Source organism: Rhodotorula toruloides, assembly GCF_000320785.1.
Source record: "Rhodotorula toruloides NP11 unplaced genomic scaffold Scaffold2, whole genome shotgun sequence".
NCBI classification, from domain to species: Eukaryota; Fungi; Basidiomycota; class Microbotryomycetes; order Sporidiobolales; family Sporidiobolaceae; genus Rhodotorula; species Rhodotorula toruloides.
In genome coordinates, this window is record NW_015622962.1 from 1,412,059 (window position 1) to 1,436,336 (window position 24,278).

Genomic DNA, 24,278 nt, shown 5'->3' on the forward strand with positions numbered 1-24,278 from the left:
AGAGAGCCGTGGTAAAGTGCAGGAGAAGAACAACGAGCGACGCCTGCGAACCAGCAAGACGACCGCCGAAAGAAAGAGGAGAAGCGGCCACTCTGCGCTCAGTACCGCCCGTACCCGGGTCCTCCCTGCCCGTAGCCTTGCCCGTACTGCGGCGGTTGGGGCGGGTAGAACTGCTGAGGCGGATACGCCGGTGCACCACCATACGCTCCGTATCCGCCTGGGTACGCCTGATGTTGCTGATACTGCGCCGGCAGACTCGGCACAGGCGGCGTCGCAGTCCTGAACGACGAGCTGGAGGGCGAGACGATCCTGTCGCGGTAGTTGTTCCCCATCGAGTTCTTCGAAATCGAATCGGCGTAGTAAGACGAGTTGTCGTGCTGCATCGACGGCCTCCCTCCCTTGGGCAAGTCGAAAGCCGAGTCGTTCCCGTCGAGCGTAGTGTATGCGTTCTGCTTCTTGTTGACGAGCGGGATAGCGGCCGCGCCGGACGGGCCAGTCGTCGGTCCACCTCGAGAGGCGGCGAGGATGGCGGCTTCTTTGCGCGCGCGGGATTTGCGGCCGTCGTTCCGACGAGCCCAGAGCGTGCAGATGGTGACGAGGAGGAAGAGGGCGACCGCACAGCCGCCGATGATGATGCCGACGTGCTGCTCGTGCATCCACCGTCAGCTTACGTCGAGAAGGACGGAAACGGGGAGGACGGGACGCACCACGCCGGTCGACTGCTTCGCCCACCAGTTCCCAGCTGCGGTGTTGCCGAAAATGCCCGTGCCGCCGTTGCCCGACTTGGGCGCCGTCACGCCCTTCGTGTCGCCGTTCTTGATGATCACTGCGACGGCAAGCAAGGGCGTCAGACTGGGAAGCTCAGGGCATGGACGCAACATCGACGCTGGAGAACGTCCAGTCGAGCGCGGGAAGTTGACGCACTGTTCTGACCGGTCGAGTAAGGCGAGTTGATGATCGTCGCGGCATTCGAGCCCGAGACGCCGATTTGACCGTTCGTGTCGTTCGCTGCGGGACCCAAAACCTGTCAGCTCGTCGTCAGACGCAAGGAAAGGGGAAGGAAGCGCGACTGACAGCCCCAGATGTACGAATTGACGCTCTGACTCTGCCTCTCCCACAACACGGGCCACTCCTCGCTCCTCCTCAATCTCTCCCTCGAGCTAGTCGAGTTCGAGCTCGAGTTGCCCGCGACGAAGGGGAGGTTCATGTCCGAGCCGGAGTAGCAGTCGATGCTGAGCCATTGGACGTGGGCGGTGAAGGCGTTGGAGGAGGTGTAGGCGGGTGAGGACCAGTCAATCAGGCCGCCGGCCCAGTCGATCGTCTGCGAGTGAGCAAGGCGAGCGAGAAGTCAGTCAAGCGAGCTGAAGAACGTCGTAGTGGCGCGGAGGTGTCAAGTCAAGCGGCTCGTCCGCGCCACGACTCTCCCGCAATTTAGCGAAGTCCCGGACTCACACCCTGCGCAGTCCCCTCCACCCCCGCCGGCCAAACCGAAAACTGCACCCTCGACGGGGTCTGCGGATACCGCCCATTCGTCGTATCAGACTTCTTGAGCGTGCGGACGGATTTGCCGTTCACGAGCCAGTCGAGTTGAGAGGGGGTCCATTGGATGCCGCTGTGCGCGAGAGTGTCAGTAGAGAGGGGGGAGCGAGGAGGATCAGACGCACTAGGTGAGGTAGGAGGAGGCGCGGTTGTTCGCTGTGTGCTTGCCGCCGTGCGAGTAGTTGTCGACGTCTCCCTCTGCGGGCGCATCGACGAGTCAGCTTCAGCAAGGGCGCAAGAGTAGGAGGAAACGCTCGCGCACCCCAGTAATAGTTACTCTGGACCTGATTCGTGTTATTCGTCGTCCACTCGAAATCAATCTCGTCCTTGACGCCGCTCATCGTAATGAAAGCCGTCACGACTCCCGCCACGCCGACCGTCTTGATACTCGCCTGAATCGTGCCGTACAAGACGCTCCTCGTAGTCGATACGCGCGTTCCGCCGCCGTTCTGAGTGAGCGTGAGGACCATCTCGTTGTTCTGGATGAGAGAGTTGTTCGATGAGTCGAGCTTGTCGAGCACGAAATCGTATTTGCTCGCGTCGCCGTCCCACGCGGTGTGGTTCATCTGGATCCGCGAGGTGTCGGCGAAGGTGTACTGCGGGGCGAGTGCGAGTCAGCGTCATTCGGACTGAGGACGAGGCAGCACGCACGTTTGAGGACTGGCAGGAGGGGACGGGGGCGCAGTAGCCCTCGCCGTAGCTGCCCTGAGGGTTGCATCCCGCCAAGCAGCCGATGCCGGACGAGCAGTACCTGTGCGACGACGAGAATATCGCCCAGTCAGCGCATTGCCGGAAAACGCAATAGGCGGACGAGGGACCCCTCCACGCACCCGTATTCCGTGCAGCAAGGCGCCGTCTTGGGACAACTCGATTCCCATCCACACGTCTGGCCGCTACTCGTCCCCGTGCTCGCGCCGGTTCCTCCTCCTCCCGCAGGTGCTTGTGCGGCTACGAGAAGCGATGAGCCGGGTAGTGAAGGAGCGACGAGGGAGGTGAGGAGGAGAGAGGTGAGCGGCGCGAAGATGCCGCTTAGGACGGGGAGGGCGCTGCGGGACGAATTCGACCGCGTCAGTGAGATTCTCATGGCAGTCTGGCAAGACCGCAACGCACGTTCTGCGCATTGCGCGGGTGTACAGTGCCGACGGACGCGACAAGTGATGAGGATTGAGCGGGGGCAAGGGAAGCGAGTGAAGAGATCGCGGCGGGCTGGCGGGTAGCTTGGCGGGTCAGACGAGCGTATAGACACGGCACAGCAGCGTCAGAAGGACCACACAGACACCGGCAGCGAGATGGGCGACGACAAGAACGCGAACGGGGAGAAAGGGTCGACTTCGTTCGGGACAAGGACGGGCGAGGGTGGCTCAGAGCCCTTTGCATAGTGCTACTGAAGCCCTACTGGTCATCCCAGTCTTTTCGGCGCGACGAGGCGTCCACCTCTTCTCCAGGCCACTCTTCGCCGTTTGCTTCGACGCTCCTCTCCTTCGTTCGGGTTACTTACGACTGCGTTGACGCTGTTGAGTGCCATGGACCGTGCTGGACCCGCGCCGCCCGCTCCCAGCGACAGCACGAGCGAACCGACGCCTCCTCCTGCGAAAAGGCCCCGCAACGGCTCGACAGACGGCGACAGCGGCAAAGGGCGTGTGAAGGGCACAAAGGCGACGAGCTGCCGTGAATGCATCAGGCTGAAACTCAAGGTGCGCCCCAGACGCCGTCGTCGCTCACCTCGCCGTTGCCTTCCCCACTTCCTCGTCTCCGCTTCGACTTCGCCTGACCTCGCTCACCGTTTTGCTATGCATGCAGTGCTCGCGAGAATGGCCCTGCACGAGCTGCGTGCGGAGGAAGGTCGCGTCCCTCTGTCCTGACGGCGAACTCCCACATCGCGACGTCTTCCTGCAACAAGAAACCATCAAGGAACTCCTCGAGCAGAACAAGGCGCTCACGGCCGCCCTTCAACAAGAACAACAACAGCAGCAGCAGCAGCGATCTCCGCTCCCCCAGTACGCGCACACCAGTCTCCCAGTTCCGCCACTGCCGCAACAACCCGCCGCTCCAGTCTCCTCTTCCCTCCAGTCTCTCCTCCTTTCGCCTCTCGCGGCTGCCACGGCTCCTTCTCCGCCCTTCGACAGAGACTCCCCCGATGCGCCAGGCAACCCGCTTGAAGCAGCTGCAGGACGCGGACCAGGTGTGATGGAGACGGAGGGTACCGCGGCAAGGTTTCACGGGAGGGGAGCTGGAGCGTTGTTCCTCATTGATGCCGGGACTGTGCGTTGCGTGCCGTCTCTGCCTCTCCCCCTGACCCAGACTCACGCTCGCAACGCTCGTAGACGGACTCGCCAGACCTGTACCCGGGCGAACTGCTCTTCCCGTTCGCGTCGGCTCCTGCGACAAGCGCGATGCTCCCGCCTGACCAGTACCCGCCATACGATGCGGCGCTCGGATACATCAACGTCTACGTGAGTCGCATCTCATCGGCTGCACACGGTCGAAAGACTGACTTAAGAACCGCGGCGGACACTCGCAGTTCACCGAAGTCGACTGGATGTACCAGCCCTGCGCTCGCACCTTCGTCGACTCGGACCTACGCCAACTCTACTCCGGCCCTTCCAACACCGCCAACCCCTGCTGTCTCCATCCACATCGCCTCGCGACCCTCCTCACCATCTTCGCCCTCGCCCTTACGTTCTCCCAGAACCTAGAGATCGCGTCGAGGCGGAGGAACCCGCAGGCGACCGCGTTCTTCAATGCGGCCGCGGCGTTATTGACCAGCCCGCCGTACAACTTCATGAGCAGGCCGACGGTCGCGGCGGTCAAGTGCCTCCACCTGATGGTCTCGTATCTCTTCTGCTCTGGCGACCGCGAAGGCGCCCGTTCAGCCTGGACAATCCTCGGACTCGCCTCGCGCGCCGCTCAGGCGCTCGGGTTGCACAAGAATTGCGCGGCATGGGGTTTGAGCGCCGACGTGACTGAGGAGCGCGCTCGAGCATGGTGGGAAATCTTCGTCTACGACTTGCTGCAGTCGCTCAACTTTGGTCGACCCTACGCCATCCCTCTCCACTTTATCTCCTGCCCGCGCCCTACTCCGCCTGCGACAGGCGTGACCGACTCGGCGTTCCACGCAGTCAAGTACGAGATCTCGCTCATGTTCGCCAAGATTGCCGACTTGCTCGCCGCGCCGGACTTGCCCGACTACGCGGCGGTCCTCCAACTCGATCGCGAGTTCAAGGCGACCGCCGCCAAGGCTCCGCACTGGTTGCGGCTTGACGAGACCACCTCCTCGGCCAGCTCGACCCACCCTCCGTCCGACATCGAGCGCAAACTCATCCCGCAACGACACATGCTCGTCCTCCTCCTCCACAAAGGACTCCTCGCGCTCCACCGTCCTTGGTTCGCCAAGGCTTTGATGAGCGGGACCGAGCCGATGACGAGTCCGTACGCGGCGAGCTTCAACGCGTGCTTGATCTCGGCGAGGAGGCACACGAGTTTGATGAGGAGCGTGTTGGAAAAGGCGCCGAGGGCAGCGGTCACTTGGTGGTTCTACGCCTGTGAGTCGGACAGTTCCCTCTGCTCTTCCTCATACGAAAGTACGAAGTCTGACTGATAACCCTGCGCGCCGACAGTCCACACTTTCACCTCGGCCGTCATCCAATCCAGCGTCCTCCTCCGCGCGCCCTATTGCATGCTCAACGAAGACATCCGCGCCGACTTTGCACAAGCACTCCAAGTCTTCAACGACATCGAGCCGTATTCGGCGCTTGCGGGGAGGGCGTTGCCGATTTTGAGGAAATTGAAGGAGGCGCTGGAGAGGGGTCCGAATGTGGGAGGGGAGTGTCAGGTGCAGCAGCCGGCGCAGGTGCAGCAGCCAGCGCAGGTCGTGCATCAAGCGAACTCGACGGACAGTCTCTCCGTCTTGCCCGCTCCGCCGACCTACCCTCCTCTTCCGGTCGATCCCTCGCTCAACCCGTCCACCGCCGCCTTCGCTCCGCCTCCACAACAGCACTACGACGTTCACAATGACCCCGCCGGCGTCCTCCTCTCGAACCTCAATACGCCGATGGCGTGGGACTCGCGCGCCCTCGACTTTAGCTCGTACGACTCGATTGGCGAGACTTTGTGCGTCCCCTTCTCGCTGTTTCCTCGCTCTGCGAATCCTGCTGATGTCCTTACGTATGAGCAGGCTGTTCTGGAACCCGGCGAGCGCGCTGGGACCAGAGACGAACGCATGGAACCTTGGCGGGTTCTGAGCTGCTTCCTCTCGCCCTTTCTGCCGCCCTGTTTGTTGTTGTCGGTACCTATCAGTGCTTTGCAACGCTTGAGTCCGTTCCGTCTCGTTTTGCTGCGTTGAGACCTGCTCGCTCGCGGCGCCCGACAGGGTTTCCTCCCTAACGTCTCGCTCACTCGCTCAGGATACGCTCTACCTGGCTTCTATCGACCTTTTCCTGCTTCTCGAGCTGTGCTAGAGCCATGCACACGCGTCGCACACTGTGGAGCCGCCGGCTTCGCTTCGCTCATCTCGACGAGGAAAGGCGGTCTCAGCGGGATGTCAACGCAACGGGCCGATCTGCGTAGTAGCTGGGTGTAACAACAGGCGATTTGGAGTGCGTACCTGCGTTCGTCTAGCCTCGCGAGCGGTGTGGCCGGCTGGAAGAGTCTGCCCGTCTCTCTCGAACTGATGAGGAGCATGTCGGATCTTCACAAACTCTGTGGACGGCAGACGGTCTTTGAGCAGCGCGGCAAGGTACCGTGGGCCACCTGCAGCTAGTTCAAGCCAGCTGACAGCACTCTTCGCCCTCTCCAGAATTTCCTCCTTTTCGACACGCCTTCCCTCGACCATTTTGTGCTCGACTCACTCCTCTGACGCTCTGGATGGCTCTTTTACCGGCTTCTCCGCCTGTACAAGCCTCAGGACTTCCTCAACCGCGACTGCTTCTCTCGCCGAGGCAGTTCCGGCCCTGCCTGTTCGGCTCGCTCTTCGGCACCAGCCCTGACTTACTAAGCTCCCTGCGAGCCTCCGACGACCGGCGGTCGCGGAGCAGCGGAGCTTGCGGTCCATTGACGCCTCTCAGGCGGAACGGAGGACGAGCGCGCGGTGCTGCTAGACCTCCACAGCTGCCGGCTCGCTCGCTTCCCTTCCCCACCAGCGCCCAGTCCTCTTTCTTCAGCTCTCCTTCCACCTTCTAGCCACGACTTCTGCACTCACGACAGAACCTCTCGACACCTACGACCATGTCTGCGCCCGACCAGAACCTCCGCCAGCTCAAGTCCGGCCTCAACCTGCACGTCGAAGTCCTCAACCCGGACGCTCAGCAAACCATCATCTTCATCCACGGCTTGGGCGGCTCGTCGACCAACTTTGCCGCCGTCATCCAGGCTGCCGGACTTGCCGAAACCTACCGCGTCGTCTCGTTCGACTTCGAAGGCCACGGTCTCAGCCCGCTCAGCGGCAACGGGTCGACAAGCGTCGAGGGATACGTCGAGAGCGTTGCGGAGGTGCTTGACAGCGTTGGGGCGGACAAAGCGACGGTCGTCGGACACAGTCTCGGCGGGCTGATCGCGACGACATTCGCCGCCAAGCACGCTTCGAGGGTCGACAAGCTCAGTGCGTTCGGCTCTCTCGACTGTGCGCTCTTTCCGGCGCCTTGAGCTGACGCTTCCCACCACTTGCAGTCCTCCTCGGCCCGGTCAAGAAAATGGCGTCCGGCGGAGTCGACGCCTTGACGAAGCGCGCCGAGACGGTCCGTTCAGGCGGCATGTCCGCCATCGTCGATGCCGTCTCCACTGCCGGCTGCTCAGCCAAGACCAACTCCTCCCGTCCTCTCAGCAAAGCCGCCGTCCGCGCATCGCTTCTCGCTTCGCAGCCGGAGGGATACGCTCAAGCCTGCCTTGCGCTCGCACACGCCGACGACCCCGACTACTCGGCTATCACGGCGCCTACGCTCATCGTCGCCGGCAGCGAGGACAAGACCTCGCCTCAGGCGACTATCGACTTCCTCTCCAGCGCAATCACGGGCGCGAAGGTCGCCAAGATCGAGGACATCGGCCACTGGCACGAGCTCGAGGACGTCGATGCCGTCGCGAGGGAGATCAAGAACTTCGTGCAGTAGTTCGAGGCGAAGCTGCGAACTAGACGGGCTTCCTCGACTTGCGCAGCCTGCACCGCCCAGCGTTGTCGCGACCTCAGACAACTCTCCTCGAGTGTCGTCGCTTCTTCGTCGTCCACTTGCTTGCCGTCGTCGACGCTGTCCGCGGACTCGCCCGGACTTGCCCCTCTCCTTCCTCCCGCTCACTCGCTGCTCTTACCTCGTCGCTCTCGCCTCCCGCGGCGTACCACTAGTTTTCGGAATGTCTGGCTCCTCTTCTGCTGCGTCCCCTGCGACCGCTCCCGCGTTCCCCAAGGTCGGCGACACCTTCCCGTCCCTCCTCGCATTCAAGCTCGCTTGTCATCGCGCAGCTTGTGAGTCGTTCCTTCCGGACTTCTGGATCTCCTAGCTACTGACGCTTATCCACGCAGTGGCTAGCGGCATCGAGCTCAAGATCAAAACGGGCGACGCAAATCGAGCGGATATGCGCTGCCGACTCGGCGAACGCGCGACGGTCAACAAGGTGATGGACGGGCCATGCTGCTCCTTCCAGATCGCAGTCTACAAGTCGGTTGTCGAGGCGAACGGTGGCGACTTTCGCGTCAACAAGCGCAACCTCGTCCATTCTTGTCCGCTCGAGGTGCGGCAGCAGCGTAGGTCGAGCGGCGATACCGCGCAATGGAGTCGCGGCAAGATCAAGGAGTTTGAATACGCTTTGCGCAAGGAGGGGGCGCCGGTTCGTTCCCCTGCGGCGCGGAAGCAACGTCGGCGACACCTTCTCCTCCCTCAACGAGTTCAAGCTCGCTTGCCACCGCGCAGCTCGTGAGTCGGGATGTACGAGAGCCGTAGCGGCGTCTTACTGACCCTCTGGCACGCAGTCGCCGCCGGTACTGAGCTCCGCATCAGGGCGGGAGACACCACCTTCGTCTACCTCTACTGTCGCTTGCGGGAGGGCTGCACCGTGCACAAGTTGACTGGCGACACAGACTACACCTTCCGCATCCACGCCATCGCTGTGCGCGGGGCGTTCGGAGGTGTCAGGGTGTCCGTCAGCTCGCTCGACCACTCCTGTCCCTCGTCGGTGCGGGACGCCCGCTCGCGCGATGGGTCCGCCAAGGCGTGGACGGAGCAGAAGATCAAGGAGGTCGAACAGTACATTGCGCAGGGGGTCAGTGGCGTGACGACGAAGCTCCGAAAGAGGTGGTTCAGCACGGAACCGTCGTCGAGCGAGAGCGGCGAGGAGGATGACTCGGAATGCGAGACGAGCAGCGACGAAGCTGCATCGACGTCGACGTCGACACAGAAGCGTTTCCCATCAGCGCAGGACGTCGCAAAGGAGGTGTCGAAGCTTGTCAAGGTGCGACCCATCCTTTCCCTCGAAACAAGCAAGCTGACTTTTTCCTCGCACAGGCCGGACCTGCCGCCTTTCCTTCCGCCAACCAGTCGTTCTCCAGGGCGCGCGAGCTCCTCATTCACCTCTACGCCTTCGCCCAGTCGCGCGGCTTCACCGTCCACCGCAAAAGCGACGTCTCCGACAAGCAACACCTTCGCCTCATATGCGCTCATGGTCACCACCGCTACGCTGGCACGAGACAAGGACAATGCAGGGTTGGCATCATCGCCGACGCGGGCTCTGACGGACTCTGGCGCATCACCTCGAGCGAGCTCAAGCACAACCACGAGATTGACGAGGTCGACGACGACGGACAAGCCTCGCCTCGCGCGTCGAAGCGCGAATATACCTCTAGCACGTCGAGCAGTTCAGAGCGCAGGGAGGACAAGCGGCCGGTCCAGCACGCCGCTTTCCTGCCTTCCTCGACTCCTACCACCTCGACGCCGCTTCACCTCGAAGACCTCGCCGCCTTGCTCTACTCGATCTTCCCTACGGTTCCTGCCCACGAGCTCGAGCTCGTCGTCATCTTCCTCGCTCACCTCGGCCTTTCGACGCTCGAAGACCTCGCCACCCTCGTCCTCCTCGAATCGAGTACGCTTCAACACCTCGTCGATGCCGTCCAGCTGCCGTCCCTCAATCCGCTCGAGCAGGCGAGCATGCGCACGGCGTTCAAGAGGTGCTTGGAGACGATCAGGCAGCAGGCGAAAGCGAATCTGTAGCGGGACCTTCTCGACTTGCGATTTAGTGCACTGAGTACTGCTTGACTTTCAAACCAAAGGACCCGAATACGAAGTCATACAAGCCAAAGAGAGAACGACAGATGAGCGAGATGGAGAGAAAGGGTACAGGTTCGAGCAGGACGGTCGCTCCTTCACTCCTTGCCGTTCGCCTTCTTCGACCCGTTCACCTTCTCCGGGATCTCGTTGAAGAGCGAGCCCTTGGGCTCGTAGCGCGCCTCAGAGCGGTCCTTGAGCTGCTCCTTGTGGATGCGGCCGTTCTGCATTCGCTCACCTCGTCAGCGCTGGATCATGCGAAAGGAGGGAAAGGATCGCACGATCATGATCAAGTCGAGGTTCTCGTGGTGCGAGAGCAGCGTAATGTCCTCGAGAGGGTTGCCGTTGACGAGGATCATGTCGGCGTAGTAGCCAGGCTGGACCTTACCCTGTACACGAGCGAAAGCTCAGCTCGAGCTCGTCGATATGGAATGCTTGGACGCACGAGCTCCTCCGGGTGGAGCAAGAGCTCGCCACCAAGTGCGGTGGCAGCGAGGATAGCCTCCATCGGTGTGTAGCCGAGTCGCTTGACGAACAACTCCGGGTCGCGGTACGTGCCGTGCGGCGTCCACTGCGCTCCAAACTGGTCAGCTGCGTCACTTGTTGGAAAGACGGGAGCACGAACAGCAAAGCCGTAGTCTCCACCGGGCATGACGCGGATCCCGCGCTTCTTCATCTCCTTGAGTCCGGGAATGGCGATGGCGAGTTCTCGCGCGTAGCCGGCGCTCTCGGCCTTGCTGGGTGGGTAGCCGTACGCTTCAGCGTCCTCGAGTGTGCCTGCGTGTGATGCGTGAGCAGACTAAGAAGAACGAGGAGATGAAGGGCCACGCACAGACGAGCCAAGCGAGAGCGGGAGCAACGAAGACCCGCTCTCTCTGCGCCTCGAGGGCCTCCATCGTTGAGTCGGAAATGAAGCTAGCGTGGTAGATCATGTCGACGCCGTACCTGCGAGCAATAGGCGGGAAGACGGGAAGGCGAGGAGATACGAGGAGAGGAGATGGAGAGAAAGATATGGAGCAGTCAGCGCGAAGTCCCCGGCGATATCGACGACGGTAGACGCACTGGAGGCATTGCATGATACTCTCGTCCGAGCGAGCGTGCGAGCAGACGCGGAGGCCGCGAGCGTGAGCAGCCTGAGGGAAGAGAAGCGAGACGAGGGAGAGTCAGCGATGTTAAGCGAGGACGCCCACAGGTTCGGCAACTCACCTCAACGCCAGCAGCGACGAGCTCGTCGGGGAAAGTCGTGTCCTCGGCGCGAAGGACCTCGGTAATCTCCTCGCCGCTCATCGACAGCTTGATCTGGTCTGCGCCCTGGTCCGCAAACTCGTTGATAGCCGCCTCGATCTCCTCGGGCGTTTCGACGAAGCGTGTGATGCCGGGTACGAGCGCGCCATCGTGCGGCGCCATCTCTGCTGCGTTGGCGAGCGCACGAGGTCCGGGGATGTCGCCTGCGTTGATGGCGTTCTTGACGACGGCATCGATGCGGGACTTGGCGGACGCGGCGCCGAAGCACATCGTGTAGCCGCAGTCGAGGAAGGTGCGGGCTGAGCGGGCGGAAAAGAGCGTGTGCTCCTCGACTGGCATGTCGGCAAGTCCGTCGAGCGAGGCTGCATCATCGTCGTGACCTGGTCAATCCAGCCACGATGTACTGGCGGAAGGAGTAGAGCGCACCGGCGTTGGTCCAGGTAAAGTGCGTGTGGGCGTCGCAGAGGCCGGACATGAGCGTCCTGCCGTTGCCTTGGATGACGCGAGCGCGAGCGAGGACTTCGGGTGCGATCTCTTCCCCGACCGAGACGATGCGCTTGCCGCGAACGAGGACGTCGCCTGTCGGCGAAAGGGGTGTCAGTCAGGCAGTGAGGAAGGAACAGGATGCGTGAGCGTACCGCGGTACGGCTCCTTGCCGCTGCGGCGTCGAGCAGTGGGACGTCAGTCAGCTGCACGGGGTTCAGGAGAGCAGGAGAGCATAACGCACGTCGAGTCGAGGATGTTGACGTCGACGAAAGCGGTCTCTTGCTCGTCGGAAACGTCGCTGGCGATAGCGATGTCCGGGACGCGGATGCGCGGATCCGGCTTGGTCTACAAGGTCAAGATGAGATCAGTAGCGAGTAGGCGACCGAAGTAAGGCCCAAGCGGACGCACTAGGTCGATGCCGCGGAAGGATGGCTTCTTTGGCTGCCACTCCTCGCCGAGTCCGTTGGCGTTAGGACGACGAGGGGTTGGCGGGTTCGAAGCATGTTGGAGCATCCACTTGGGAGGGACCCAGCGAGAGTAAGTAGGCGCAACCTGCGGGTCGAAGCTGCGAAAGAGGAGGAGGGTGAGCGCTGAAGGGGATGAGGAGACGAGGAAACGCTCGACGAACCGGTGCTCGGCTGGGAGGACAAGAACAGCAGTAGGCATGGTGGTTAGGTAGTCGCAGCGGTGTCAGAGCGGGTGTGTGAGCGGTGTGAGGGAGGGAGCGAGCGAAAGAAGCGAAGGAAGAGCGGGCAAGGCGGCGGAAGCGATGGGGCGCGGCGGGGCTCCCCTCGCGAGGTCCGCAAGCTTCGGCATGCGGGTCCCAGGCCCTCATCAGGCGACCCAGCGCGCGAGCGCCGACGACCGGAGTTGGCGGGAGGGAGAGAGGCACCCTTGGACACCTCCACGCTCGTTGATCCCCTCCCGCTCGCTGTGGAGACTCCGACGGGACGGGATGCTCTTCATGGGACTCTGCCATATCGCCCGAGCCTTCCGGCGGACCGCCCCGTGCCGTACTCGTCCTGCTTGACCCTCCCCACCTCGGACCATCACTCGCTCTCCCTACAGCTCGCTACACACGCTCTCCTACGCTCGTACACATCGCAGCATGTCCTACCGTTTCCTTCAGTACCGCTCTAAGCGTTTCCCGGCCGGGCGCGTCGGTCTCGTCAACGCGGACGGCACTCAGGTCACTCCCATCAACTTTCCCAACGGCCGCCCCGTCGTCGACCTGAAGGTCCTCATCCGAGACTGGGATGCAGTCGCAAGCTCGCTCTTGCCGTCGCACGCCGTCGAGGCGATCAGCTCCGTCGAGATCCTCGCTCCCGTCACCGGCCGCGACATCATCTGCGTCGGCAAGAACTACCTCGAGCACGCACGGTGAGTTCGTCTGTCGTCCTCTCTGATGCCTACAAACACTGACGAGCTGCGCGAATACACAGCGAGTTCCAGCAGTCGGGCTGGGACGGCAGCAGCAAGGACGACATCCCCAAGCACCCCGTCGTCTTCACCAAGCGCGCAACTTCGATCATCGGCACGAATCAGCCCATCCACCCACACCCGAACGTCACTACCAAGCTCGACTACGAGGGCGAGCTCGCCATCATCGTTGGAAAGGGCGGGAGGAACATCAAGAAGCAGGATGCGTGGGAACATGTCTGGGGAGCTTGCGTCTTGAATGATGTGCGTTCCTTGCGCTTCCGAATTCTGGAATCCTTACTGACTCGCTCGTAATGCAGGTCACGGCGCGAGACCGACAGCGCGATCACATCCAGTTCTTCCTCGGCAAGTCCCTCGACACCTTCTGCCCGATGGTGCGTCCCTCGTCTCGCTCGTGTGCGCTTCGTCGTTGACATGCTTCCAATGCAGGGGCCCTATGCAGTCCATTCTAGCAACCTCGACTGGCAGAACATGACCATCGAGACTCGCGTTAACGGCCAACTCCGCCAGCGCGCCAACGCCTCCGACCTAATCTTCGACATCCCGACGCTCATCGAGACATGCTCAGCGGGCATCACTCTCCAACCTGGCGACGTGATCGCTACCGGCACGCCTGTCGGGACTGGGATGGGCCAGAGTCCGCAGGTCTTCCTCCAACCAGGCGATGTTGTCGAGGTCGAGATCACGGGACTCGGCAAGCTTTCGAACGTCGTCGCCCGGCCCAACACCGAGCCAGTCGTCCAGCTCCCGCTCGAGCAGGAGACGGGTGAGTTGTCGTACTTGGCCGACTCGAACCTCCTCCGCCTCAAGTCCGGCCTCAACTTGCACGTCGAAGTTCTCAACCCGGACGCTCAGCAGACCATCATCTTCATCCACGGACTGGGCGGCTCGTCGACCAACTTTGCCGCCGTCATCCAGGCTGCCGGACTTGCCGAAACCTACCGCGTCGTCTCATTCGACTTCGAAGGCCACGGTCTCAGTCCGCTCAGCGGCAACGGCTCGACGAGCGTCGAGGGATACGTCGCGAGCGTGGCGGAGGTGCTCGACAGCGTTGGGGCGGACAAAGCCACCGTTGTCGGACACAGTCTTGGCGGACTGATTGCGACAACCTTCGCCGCCAAGCACGCTTCGAGGGTCGACAAGCTCAGTACGTCCTGCTCTCTCGACTGTGCGCTCCTCGAATCATTTTATACTGACGCTTCCCACCGCTTGCAGTCCTGCTCGGCCCGGTCAAGAAGATGGCGCCCGGCGGAGTCGACGCCCTGACGAAGCGCGCCGAGACGGTCCGCTCAGGCGGCATGTCCGCCATCGTCGACGCTGTCTCCACTGCCGGCTGCTCCACCAAGACCAACTCCTCCCGCCCTCTCAGCAAAGCCGCGGTCCGCGCATCGCTCCTTGCCTCTCAGCCCGAAGGCTACGCGCAGGCTTGTCTTGCCCTCGCACACGCCGATGACCCTGACTACTCGGCTATCACTGCCCCGACGCTCATCGTCGCCGGCAGCGAGGACAAGACCTCGCCTCAGGCGACTATCGACTTCCTCTCCGGCGCAATCACGGGCGCGAAGGTCGCCAAGATCGAAGACGTCGGTCACTGGCACCAAGTTGAGGACGTCGACGCTGTCGCGAGGGAGATTAGGACGTTTGTCAAGACGGCCAAGGTTAACGGCGTCAATGGCGTCAACGGCGTGCACACGAACGGCGTCAACGGACACAGCGCTCTCTAGAAGGCTTCTCAATGGGATTTGTCGGGCAATGCGAATCGATCTCAGTATCTCCAGCTGTGGGGCGCTCGAGGAGAGGGTTCGCTCCGGCCAGACTTGCGCAAGCGACTTGCTCCTCGAATCGATGCTCGCGTCTTCGGGTGCAACCTGTCAAGTTTCTGTCGCGATCTCCTCCTGCTCTCGCTTTCAATTGTCTCGCTCGTCTCGAATCCACCGCATACGTTCGAGCGACTCGACAAGTCTCGCTTGCCGATGCGAAGGAATCCTCTCTTCACCTCAACTCGCGCAACTTCGACCGGTCAAAGTTCCAGCACCTATAGACTACCAGTCCTGATCCACCGCTTCGGTTCAGGGTAAGGATTGGGCGGGACAGGGTAGGTGTAGCCGATAAGAAGCGACTCCTCCCACGGTTCGAGGTGTTTCCGCGAGTGCCACTTCCAGAACTGCCACGTGCATTGCTTGCCGGCGAACTGTGGATGCGAAGGTCAGCCTCTAGAGACGAGAGAGGAGGAGAGAGGAGGAGGGACTTGGTGGAAGACTTCGGGTCCGCCGGGGTGCAGGTCGAGGAAGTTCGTACAGTCGTAGACGCGGTCTTCGACGATGATCCCTGCATTGAGAGCTTGTTAGGAAGCAGGAGCAAGGAATCGTTGGGGAGCAGAACGCACAGAGACCGTCCTCGAGGTTGTTGTGCTTCGAGATGGATTCGGGCGGGATGAACGGCAAGTCGTCCGGGTCGACTGGTTCTCGTCCGCCAGCTGAAATAGCTAGTTCTTCTTCTGTGACAGGCGTGCGTCGTCGAGCGCCCTTGCGCTTCGAGGGAGGAGCAGAAGGAGGAGCGGGGATGTCGACGCGCTCGATGTGCTCGACTGACGGCTTCGCAGCGTCCTTGACGTCCAGTGGTTCGGCCGGCAGCCCTGCAGCGTATACTCCACGTCGCATCCAGCCCATGGCGCGTCGTAGTTCGTCGTCATCGCTGTCCAGTCGTCCTGCCGCCGCGCCTTACGAAGGTCGCGAGGTCTCCGCTTTGTCCCCCCACTTTCGCGGCGCAAACGCTTCCGTGAAATTCCCGTCGGCCGGTACGAGTGTCAGCTGGACGCCGCAAGCACGAGGGCTCAGTCCGGTGCCGCGCCTGAGGCTTCGGCAGGCGGCGAAGGAGGACGAGCGTGCCTCGCCTTGAATTGCGCCCTTTCAAGAGTCCTCCGCTGCGTCGCGCTCGTTCCTGTTCACTTTCCGCTCGCACGGAGCCCCGGAGGAGCCCCGCGAACCTCCCTCTCCTCACGAAAGAACAGGTCTGTCCGCCAGGCAACTCGACCTCCTCCTTCCTCCGCCTCCAGACCTCGTCCAAGATGTCGCAAGCTTCGAACACAGATCTCGAGAAGAACGTTACGGAGCACTATGAGGGACGCCCCCTCACGCATACCGTGACTCCCGGAGGGTGCGTCGGCTACAACGCTTCCTCCTCGCTTTGCCAACTTGACTTTACCTCCCTCCCAGCAATCCGGCCGACTACTCTCAGCCCGCTTTGCCGCAGTATCATCGCAAGGTGAGCCGCTCCTTGATTCTGAGCGCCTTCTCTCTCGCTGAACTCGCTTTTCTCGCCATCAGGTCGCCAATCCTGCTCCGCTTGGTCTCGTTTCTTTCGCCGCTGGCTATTGGCTGGCTTCCGTCTTGACACTCTATGGTGCGTTGCCAACCTTACGCGCCTTTGCTTCGGCTCCGCTAAGGTCCGTAAGACTAACGCGACCTTTGCCTTCGCAGCTCGAGGTGTCGAGATTCCCAACGTCGTCGTTCCAGTCCTCGCCCTCTTCGGCGGGCTGATGCAGACGATTGTGGGACTTGTCGAGATGGTGAGCAGAGATCAGCCGTCTCGCAACGCTTCTCCGGCTCTTGATCTTCTTCGCTGACTTGCTTCCCTGACAGTTCCTCGGCAACACATGGGGCGCGACGGTCTTCTGTAGTTTCGGCAGTTTCAACTTCACCTACGCTGCGCTGTACCTACCTGGTGAGCTGCGCCTGGATGGATTCTCCCTCCCTCTCGTTCTTCACCTTTTTGCTCGACGCGTCGCTCTCCTCACACGTCTCTCCTTGTCCCCCTCAACCACCCTGCCACCTTTTTCTCTCGTCAAGGGCCCCCTGGAGATGTCGCTGACGCCTTCTCCGCCCAGCTTTCGGAGTCGCGCAGGCGTACATGCGCTCCGACGGCACTCTCGACCCGTCCTTCAACCAAGCCGTCGGTCTTTACCTACTAATGTGGGCGCTGGTTGTCGGGTTCTTCTGTGTGGGTACGTGGGACGTCCAGGCACAATTGCGGACGTGTAGAGCTTTGCAGGCTGAGCAGGACTTGCTTCCGTCCTCCTTCAGGCGCCCTCCGCACTTCCGTCTCGGTTCTCGCCACCCTCGTCTTCACCTTCCTCAACTTTATGACGTTGGCGATCTGGAAGATGGCCGGTGAGTTGCTCGGATGGCTCGTCTTCCTTCGCTTCCTCCTGCCGTCCCTTCCTCTCCCTTCCCCTCGACTGCTCACTTCGCGTCCCGCACGGTTTGCGCCCTCTCTCCAGAACACTGTTACCAAAACGTCGCTGACCCATCAATGTTCATGAGCATGTGCTGACGCGCTTGCGGATTGCAGACAGCGACACCGCCAGGATTGTCGGTGGCGTCTTTGGCCTCTGCGCTGTGCGTACCGCTTCCTTCATACCTTCTTCGGCTCTCTATTGTGCCATTCAACATCTTCATATGCATCGCGCTGACGACTACCCCTTCCGCAGTCCGCTTGTGCCGTTCGTCCTCCGTCCTCTCGCTCGCCTTCGCTCAAACCTGAGCTGACAATCCTGTCCTCCTCCCTCACAGACTTGGGGAGCCGCGGCTGGCTTTTACACGAGCGATGCGACCTTTGGGTTCCTCCAGCCGTCGCCGATCAACTTGCGCAGGGACTGAACGAAGATGGAGGACAGCTGCGGCGAAGAAGGAGGGTCTCTTGGATTCGGTTTGCGTTATCTTGGTACTCGGGTCTCTATGTGAGCGAATTAAATGCTGTCTGTACGAAGCGGAAGACTCGGGAACGCTAGGAGCGGGAGGAGAGAGAGGTCGTCTCAAGTCTCGTCGTCGGCGCTCAGCTCGACAGCGGATCACGAACATACTCTTCCACCCCCAAACACATGCGAAAAGAGATGCTGAATAAATACGGTCTACGCTGCGAGCCCGCATCTACTGCTTCCCTTCCTCCTCCCCGTCCTGCTTTCGCACAATTGCGACGACGACAGTCACGTCATCCACCTTCCCACCCCTGTCCATCCCCCTTATCTTCCACCGCTTCGCCTCAGCGCAGAAAGGCGTGTACGCGTCTTTGCGGAACGAGACCATGCGAGCGAAGTTGACGGCTGTTTGGGCGATGGCGGAGGCGAGTTCGGAGTCGGTTGAGGAGGGGGAGGCGGAGGAGGCGACCTTGGTGCGGATGAGGGAGACGAGGCGGTCCGTCTCGCCTTCGGCCCAGATGCTGCGAGGAAGAAGAAGTGAGCCAGGGAGTTGAGGAGGAAATGAGACGCCGGCTCGATACGTACTTGTCCGAGTACCCGTCCGTGACGAGCATGACGATATCTCCATCCTTCAGCTGCACCGACACCGTATCCGCCTCGTCCGCCGTCGCGCGGAACAAGTCACCCTGCTTCCCCTCGCGCTTGGCCTTGTCCAGCACGGCCTGCGGGATCTTCGACATCTGCCGCGGGGCGTTGAAGAAGTAGACTTGGGGTTCTTGAGCGTGGTGGAGCTTGTAGTGGATTGGAGGGGCGGGAGAAGGGGAGCCGTCGGCGGAGGGAGAGGGAGGGGGAGTGGGCGGAAGGGTGGAAGGGTCGACGGGGCGCAGGATGTAGAAGCCAGAGTCGCCGAGACTGCAGAACGAGTGATGCGTCAGCGTGAGTGATGCCGAATGGGAGGATCCGGAAGGAACGACGACTTTTCCGCCGGGAGAACAGCGAGCCGTCGACTCACTTCGCCGCGTGCAACATGCCCGTCTCCGCGTCTAGCGCAACCAAGCAGGCCGTCGAGCTTCCTGCACAAGGTGCGGTACCTAAATCAGCGAGTCTGCCTCAGCTAGGACAGAGAAAGCCTCGCCCACGCACCCGCAACAATCCCGGTCTCCGCCATGACCTCCTTGTAAGCTCCGTCTAGCAGTTCTTTCATCCTGGCCCCACTTCGCTTGCCGCCTTCTTCGGGTAGCGTCCATTGAGAAGAGGAGATTCGCTCGCGTGCGAACCACATCAAGGCCTGCAAGACTCGCGATCAGTCCATAGTACAGGCGCCGTGAGGGAAAGTAAGCGCACCTGGGAGAAGTGGGAAGGGTCGACTCCAGACTCTTCCCAGCCGCCGACGCCGTCTGCGAGACGAGAGGAGAGAGTTAGCGACTTCTGCAACCAGACGCGACAGCTTTCCCCGCCCGAAATAGCTTGGATCGCACAGCACGTGTACGAGAGACGCAGAACTCACCTGCCACGCCCAGCACGACGCCCTTAGTCCCGCTCCTTCCGCTCCCCTCGTTCTCTGGCACACCTTGGACCATCCAAAAGTCGTGTCCCGCTCCGAGCTCCTTCGGCGCATTGCCCTCCCTCAGCTGCTCCTCCCTCCACGCAACAAGCGGATGATCCGCCGGCAATCCCTGCGCGACTTTCTTTGGTTGCGGTTTGGGAGAAGGAGAGCTGTTGCGAGGTTTCCACTGCGGCTTGCCGTGCGCTGCCGCGGCTGTCGTGAACACCCATGAGCCTTTTCGTGGTGTTGCTGGTGCGTCTTGTGCGGTCGATGCGGTGGATGCGAACGAGCGAGAGGTGGGGCCGGACGAGGAGAGCGAGCAGAGAGACGGAGAGGCTGTAGCGGTGCGGAAGTTGCTGGGCGTGAGATGCCGCGCTATCAGACGCAGCCTGTGCGCTGGAGACCCTCGCAGCATCCTCGGAAGCAGCGGGAGGTGAGAAGTAGCGCGGAAAGAGGAGAGGAGCTCGACGAGGAGATGAAGGAGCAAGCTTGCAAGCTGGACGTCCAGGAGACGCGACGAGTCCAACAGGGCGTATAGAGCCTGCTACGAGTGCGGAAGAGGCGAACGAAACGACGGGTATTGCAAGAAACGAGGGAGAACGAGGTAAAAACGACGATGGGAGGGCGACGAGCGCGCAATGAACGGATAATACTGACAATGACAAAGTGCGAGAGCGCAGAAGAGCACTGAATAAGTCGTACAAGCGGGGAAGGGGCGAAGAGGCGAGCGAGGACGGGTCAGGCGTCCTTACCCTTGGCCATCTCGCCCGCTCCGTACGCGACGGTCCCCGGCACGCGTCCCCTCTTGCCGCTCCGCTGAACGACAACGATCCTCTCCTCGGCTGGGAGCGGACCCTCCTCGCTCGATAAGACGAGCGCCGTCGCAGTGTCTCCCAGCGCACGGCGGACTTCCGAAGCGGCGACAACCGAGCGGTAGACCGACCCTGCGCGTTCCTTGAGGAGCGTAGTGAGCTCCGACTTGTGCGAAGGAGCGTCGCGGCGTCCCCGACCAGCGAAGACGACGAGCGGGATGCGCGAGCCGGAGGAGAGGGTGGACGAGTGCAGAGTTGCGCGGACGGAGGCGAGGCGGGCGAGCGCGAAGTGAAGAGGCTGGGAAGACGAGACTGTCGAGTAGTCGATGCGGTCGCGGACTGAGGCGTCAAGGCGAGTCGAGCTGTCGTCCGTGTTCGAGCCGAAGAAGCGCGCGAGGAGGACGTCGTCTTCCGTCTCGCTCTGCACGCCTCGAGCTGCGCCCGTCGCAAGCGTCGGGTAGACCGTGTCCCCTGTATTCGCGCCGCCATGTATCGTAAAGAGTGGCTGGTCCGACTGGCTCACTCCGTCGTCCCTCGTCGCAATCTTGCTCGCCAGGCCGTCCTCATCCGACGAGACGCCAAGCACCTCGCGATCGTGATACGTCGGCTCAGCTGCGCGCTCGATACGGATGACAGTGGCGGAGTGACCTGGGTTGGCGGAGATGAGCTGGACGAGCAAGCCGAGCGCGAGGCGGTCGTCTGAGCCACCGTGGAACGCCAGGAACAGATGCGCCTTCCCAGCGCTCGTCGGGACGTCAGACGACGCAGCAGGGTCGGAGCGGTCGATGAAGACGGCGACGTCGCACGTCGCTTCGGCGTAGACTTCGCGGAGGTAAGAGGCGTATCCTACCGCGCCTTGGATGGTCATGGTCGAGGCGAGAGACGAGCCGGTGCCGTTAAAGTAGGCTTCGAGCGGGTTCGGGATCCATGACTCGGCGACACCTGCTTGCGTCGAAGTCGAAGCTTGAGGTTGGGTCGAGCCGGCTGGGGCGGCGGCAGGCGAGGACGAAGCGACTGGCAACGCCCAAGGCAGGACAATCACCTCACTCTCGCTCTCCTCCGCAAACTCGGCGACCTGGCGCGAGTAACCCTCCTGCGCGACGATCGCGAGCGCCATCGACCGAGTCTTGACGCCGAGACCGTTCGCGAACGCTCGGACGACAGTCGAGAGCGCGTCGGAGCGGAGGAGGTTCGACTCGCTTTCGGCGGCGCGGAGGAGGGCCGAGGTGCGGTCGGTGAGCTCGACGAGGCGGAGGAAGGCGATCTGGAGGAGGTTTGAGAGGGTGCTGTTCGAGACTGTCGCGGTGTCCGATTCGGTCTTCTCGTCCTTCGCTGTCGACGTGAGCGCGAGCTTCGTGCCCGCTTCGATCGGCGCCGGCGCCTGCACCAGTCGGAGGAACGCCATAACAGCCGGCAAATGCTCAAACTGCTCGACAACAACCGCAAACCTCGAGCGGGGTTTCTCGTCGCCAAACGTCGAGGCCGAGGCCTCGTCGGTCGGCGTAGAAGGGAGGCCGCGTCGCTCGCGGGCCGACTTGATGCGGTACCAGACGGGGTAGAAAGCGAGCGTGAGAGGCGTGGTGGCGAAGGTGGTGACGCTGTGTAACGGGCATGTCAGCTCGAGCTCGAGACGCCGGAAGAGGTGAAGCGGGACGCACAGAGCCATGACGACAAACATCGCAAAGACTGGCGGGTTGAGGATACCAGCGTTGAGGCCGACGTTGAGGACGATCAGCTCGACAAGTCCCTTGCAGGCTGTGCGTACATGGACGACGCCTATCAGCTAATGTCGAGGCTTCGAGTGAGCAACGGAACGGTCGAAGTGGTACGCACCCATCAAGCTCCCCACCGCTCCACTTTCCCTCCAATCCAGTCCAAAGCCCTGCGCACGCTCTGTCCATCAGCTATCACCTCTTGACGGTCTCGAGAGCCTCAAGCAGAGAGGAAAGTGGAGAGCGCACCTTTGCCACCAATCCGCACGACAAGAACTTTGACAGGAACGCAACGATGATGACGGCGAAGGTCCAGCCCCAAATGCTGCCGTCTTTGAGGAGGCCGAGGTCGGTCTTCAAGCCGCTGTTAAACGAGCATTTGGGTTGAGCATGCGGGTGCGGGAAGGGAGTTGAGACGTGAAGGGCGGAATGAGCAACGGTTCTGCGCTGGGCAGAAGAATATGGAAGGATGGGACGCACGACAAGGCAAAGTAGAGCGGCAAGAACAGGACAGTGACGAGGTCCTCGATCTTCTCCGTAAGCGGGCCGCGAATCTCCTTGGGCACGACAAGTCCGACGAGGAACGCTCCGAAGATGGCATGGCTGCTCGCACACTCCGTCAGCTTGAACCGGAGAAAGGGGGTGGGAGGGAAAAGCGACGCACATCCCAATCCGATCGGTAATCCACGCGCTCGTCAACACCAAGAACAGCGTGAAAGCAGTCATGCTCTGACTCGGCCCATGTTCGCCAAACGACCTCGTCTTGCGACCGAGGTATTTGAGGATCGGGCGCGCGACGAACCAGAGGAGGAGGATCCATCCGATGGCGGTGAGGAGGACGTAGAGGACGATTAGGCCGGTCGAGGCGTTGGTGAGTGCGATGGCGAGCGCGAGGAGCACCCAGCCGACGACGTCGTCTGCGCGCGAACAGGAGTGAGCAAGCCTATCAAGTCTGTGGTAATGGAGCGAGACTGACTGCCAACTCCCGCCGATAAGACGACGACGCCGACATAGTTCTGCGGGGCATCAACGCATCAGTCGCAGTGCAGGTTGAGGAGCGATGGCAGACTCGCCTGGAGAAGGTGCTCGTCCGTCAAGATACGCGCAAGAACCGGAAACCTGGGCAGGCGAGGCAAGGTCAGTACTTCCCGCCGCGAACCTGCAAGCGCGAGCACACTTACGCCGTGATCGCCATAGCTGTCGCGACAAACAGCAGAAAAGTCCCAAAGTGAACCTTCGAGTCATCGATGAAGCGCTCGTAGATCCCCTTCGAGATTGCTGCGCCGAGGGCGAAGGGCACGACGAGACCGACGAGCGAGATTGAGGAGGAGAGTTTGGCGTTTCGGCGGAAGAGGGAGAAGTCCACTTCGATGCCGACGAGGAAGAGGAAGCTGTGTGCGTGGAGTGGTTTAGCGTGCGTGGAGAGGGATGGGTGGGAGGGGAACGCACAGGACGAGACCGAGGTTGGCGACGAGGTTGATGAACGGCACGCTCTGCGCCGGGAAGATCGTGCTCGTGAATCCGGGGATTCGACCTGTCGCGTGTACGCAAAACCGATCAGGCGTTTCCCCTAGACCGGCGTCGACGCGCGAACGCACCCATGGCCGATGGACCGATCAAGATGCCTGCAATGACCTCGGCGATGACCTTGGGCTGTCGGAGGTAGCGGAGGAAGAAGTGGAGGAGGCGCGAGAGGGCGACGATGATGAAAGCCTGGACGATGAAGAGGACGAGCGGGCTGCGCAGGCGACAGAACGTGGGAGCATCAGCTACAGTGTTTCGTAGGACAGCAGGCTCTGAAGCAACGTCTCGTCTACGCACTTTGACGAGTCGAACTTGACGGGACTACCGAAGCCCTTGTCGAACACCGACGCCGCCGCCGCCGTAGCCTTCGGCACAGCAGGCATAGTCGCCGTGATCGTCGCATGAGCAGCCGCAACGATAGCTGGGGCGGAAAGGGCGCATCGTCAGTTCGTGGATCCGCGTGAGAGCGAGGGGAACGGGACGTTGAACGCACTCGTCGTGACCTTTGCAACGGCTGGGACGGTCGCGGACATGCTGTTCGTCGTCGTCTCGTGTCACGCTGGGTCGACAAAGGCGAAGGGGACGAGGTGGAGCCGTGGAGAAATGAAGTCTGGGCAATCAAGGGGAATGTGCGGCGTGCGGACGTCGTGCGTTGGTGAATGGGGTCGCGGGTCGCCTGGTGCCGTCCAAGACGCCTGCTAGACCGATTGCACGTCTTCGTTCGCCCGTAGATCGGGTGTGACAGGTGAACGAGCGTGATCTGCGGCGAGGAGGTCGAGGGGGCCGGCTGGTGAAGCGACGACAAAGTTTGAAGCGGTGGAAGTTGCTCGATAGTCTGCCAGGACTCTAGCAGACGCCCGGCTAGCAGTCTCGCCTCGATCTGAGCTGTGTGAGGCGAGGTGAGCGAGATGAAGGAGGGCAAGCGGGACGAGGACCAAATCAGCAAGAGCAACACCCCTCGACTCGGCTGGACAGCGCAGGGACAGGCTAGGACACCACACAGGTGCGTCTGGAGTACTCCCACGCTGCCTGAGC

General features: G+C 61.9%; 10 protein-coding genes across 10 annotated transcripts; 5 read left to right on the forward strand and 5 right to left on the reverse strand.

Annotated features, from left to right (window-relative positions):
* Positions 1-98: 98 nt before the first annotated feature.
* On the reverse strand, positions 99-2,660 carry RHTO_03259 (Glycoside Hydrolase Family 16 protein, CBM8 containing; the record flags this gene model as incomplete). The annotated part of the gene is made up of 10 exons (XM_016416930.1): positions 99-644; positions 708-826; positions 925-1,008; positions 1,075-1,321; positions 1,453-1,612; positions 1,665-1,737; positions 1,802-2,135; positions 2,191-2,290; positions 2,370-2,585; positions 2,650-2,660. The coding sequence occupies 10 exons, from the start codon at positions 2,658-2,660 to the stop codon at positions 99-101; spliced, it is 1,890 nt and encodes a 629-aa protein (XP_016276649.1).
* A 402-nt stretch (positions 2,661-3,062) lies between these two features.
* RHTO_03260 (Zn(2)-C6 transcription factor) lies at positions 3,063-5,780 on the forward strand (the record flags this gene model as incomplete). Its single annotated transcript, XM_016416931.1, has 6 exons — positions 3,063-3,233; positions 3,340-3,801; positions 3,864-3,992; positions 4,061-5,081; positions 5,157-5,649; positions 5,714-5,780. The coding sequence occupies 6 exons, from the start codon at positions 3,063-3,065 to the stop codon at positions 5,778-5,780; spliced, it is 2,343 nt and encodes a 780-aa protein (XP_016276650.1).
* A 982-nt stretch (positions 5,781-6,762) lies between these two features.
* RHTO_03261 (alpha/beta hydrolase, epoxide hydrolase-like protein) lies at positions 6,763-7,640 on the forward strand (the record flags this gene model as incomplete). Its single annotated transcript, XM_016416932.1, has 2 exons — positions 6,763-7,135; positions 7,204-7,640. 2 exons carry the CDS (start codon positions 6,763-6,765, stop codon positions 7,638-7,640), a joined length of 810 nt encoding a protein of 269 aa, XP_016276651.1.
* Positions 7,641-7,878: 238 nt separating this feature from the next.
* On the forward strand, positions 7,879-9,728 carry RHTO_03262 (uncharacterized protein; the record flags this gene model as incomplete). Its single annotated transcript, XM_016416933.1, has 4 exons — positions 7,879-7,990; positions 8,048-8,438; positions 8,523-8,973; positions 9,027-9,728. The coding sequence occupies 4 exons, from the start codon at positions 7,879-7,881 to the stop codon at positions 9,726-9,728; spliced, it is 1,656 nt and encodes a 551-aa protein (XP_016276652.1).
* A 152-nt stretch (positions 9,729-9,880) lies between these two features.
* Positions 9,881-12,179, reverse strand: RHTO_03263 (amidohydrolase; the record flags this gene model as incomplete). The annotated part of the gene is made up of 12 exons (XM_016416934.1): positions 9,881-10,006; positions 10,064-10,171; positions 10,228-10,353; positions 10,408-10,559; positions 10,615-10,727; positions 10,845-10,915; positions 10,989-11,389; positions 11,454-11,606; positions 11,666-11,685; positions 11,755-11,858; positions 11,922-12,078; positions 12,142-12,179. The coding sequence occupies 12 exons, from the start codon at positions 12,177-12,179 to the stop codon at positions 9,881-9,883; spliced, it is 1,569 nt and encodes a 522-aa protein (XP_016276653.1).
* Positions 12,180-12,621: 442 nt separating this feature from the next.
* Positions 12,622-14,677, forward strand: RHTO_03264 (fumarylacetoacetate hydrolase; the record flags this gene model as incomplete). Its single annotated transcript, XM_016416935.1, has 5 exons — positions 12,622-12,893; positions 12,956-13,196; positions 13,253-13,327; positions 13,383-14,100; positions 14,169-14,677. The coding sequence occupies 5 exons, from the start codon at positions 12,622-12,624 to the stop codon at positions 14,675-14,677; spliced, it is 1,815 nt and encodes a 604-aa protein (XP_016276654.1).
* A 311-nt stretch (positions 14,678-14,988) lies between these two features.
* Positions 14,989-15,622, reverse strand: RHTO_03265 (cytochrome b5; the record flags this gene model as incomplete). Its single annotated transcript, XM_016416936.1, has 3 exons — positions 14,989-15,144; positions 15,202-15,281; positions 15,340-15,622. 3 exons carry the CDS (start codon positions 15,620-15,622, stop codon positions 14,989-14,991), a joined length of 519 nt encoding a protein of 172 aa, XP_016276655.1.
* A 398-nt stretch (positions 15,623-16,020) lies between these two features.
* Positions 16,021-17,611, forward strand: RHTO_03266 (GPR1/FUN34/yaaH family membrane protein; the record flags this gene model as incomplete). Its single annotated transcript, XM_016416937.1, has 10 exons — positions 16,021-16,109; positions 16,169-16,217; positions 16,280-16,355; positions 16,433-16,521; positions 16,595-16,676; positions 16,840-16,956; positions 17,036-17,122; positions 17,304-17,350; positions 17,443-17,454; positions 17,525-17,611. The coding sequence occupies 10 exons, from the start codon at positions 16,021-16,023 to the stop codon at positions 17,609-17,611; spliced, it is 735 nt and encodes a 244-aa protein (XP_016276656.1).
* A 270-nt stretch (positions 17,612-17,881) lies between these two features.
* Positions 17,882-19,610, reverse strand: RHTO_03267 (protein phosphatase; the record flags this gene model as incomplete). Its single annotated transcript, XM_016416938.1, has 6 exons — positions 17,882-18,170; positions 18,235-18,561; positions 18,662-18,722; positions 18,793-18,937; positions 18,994-19,046; positions 19,157-19,610. The coding sequence occupies 6 exons, from the start codon at positions 19,608-19,610 to the stop codon at positions 17,882-17,884; spliced, it is 1,329 nt and encodes a 442-aa protein (XP_016276657.1).
* Positions 19,611-19,933: 323 nt separating this feature from the next.
* RHTO_03268 (potassium:hydrogen antiporter) lies at positions 19,934-23,776 on the reverse strand (the record flags this gene model as incomplete). Its single annotated transcript, XM_016416939.1, has 13 exons — positions 19,934-21,605; positions 21,666-21,762; positions 21,841-21,889; positions 21,969-22,083; positions 22,200-22,322; positions 22,384-22,636; positions 22,696-22,735; positions 22,793-22,838; positions 22,901-23,110; positions 23,169-23,253; positions 23,318-23,457; positions 23,541-23,664; positions 23,737-23,776. The coding sequence occupies 13 exons, from the start codon at positions 23,774-23,776 to the stop codon at positions 19,934-19,936; spliced, it is 2,994 nt and encodes a 997-aa protein (XP_016276658.1).
* Between the last annotated feature and the right edge of the window lie 502 nt (positions 23,777-24,278).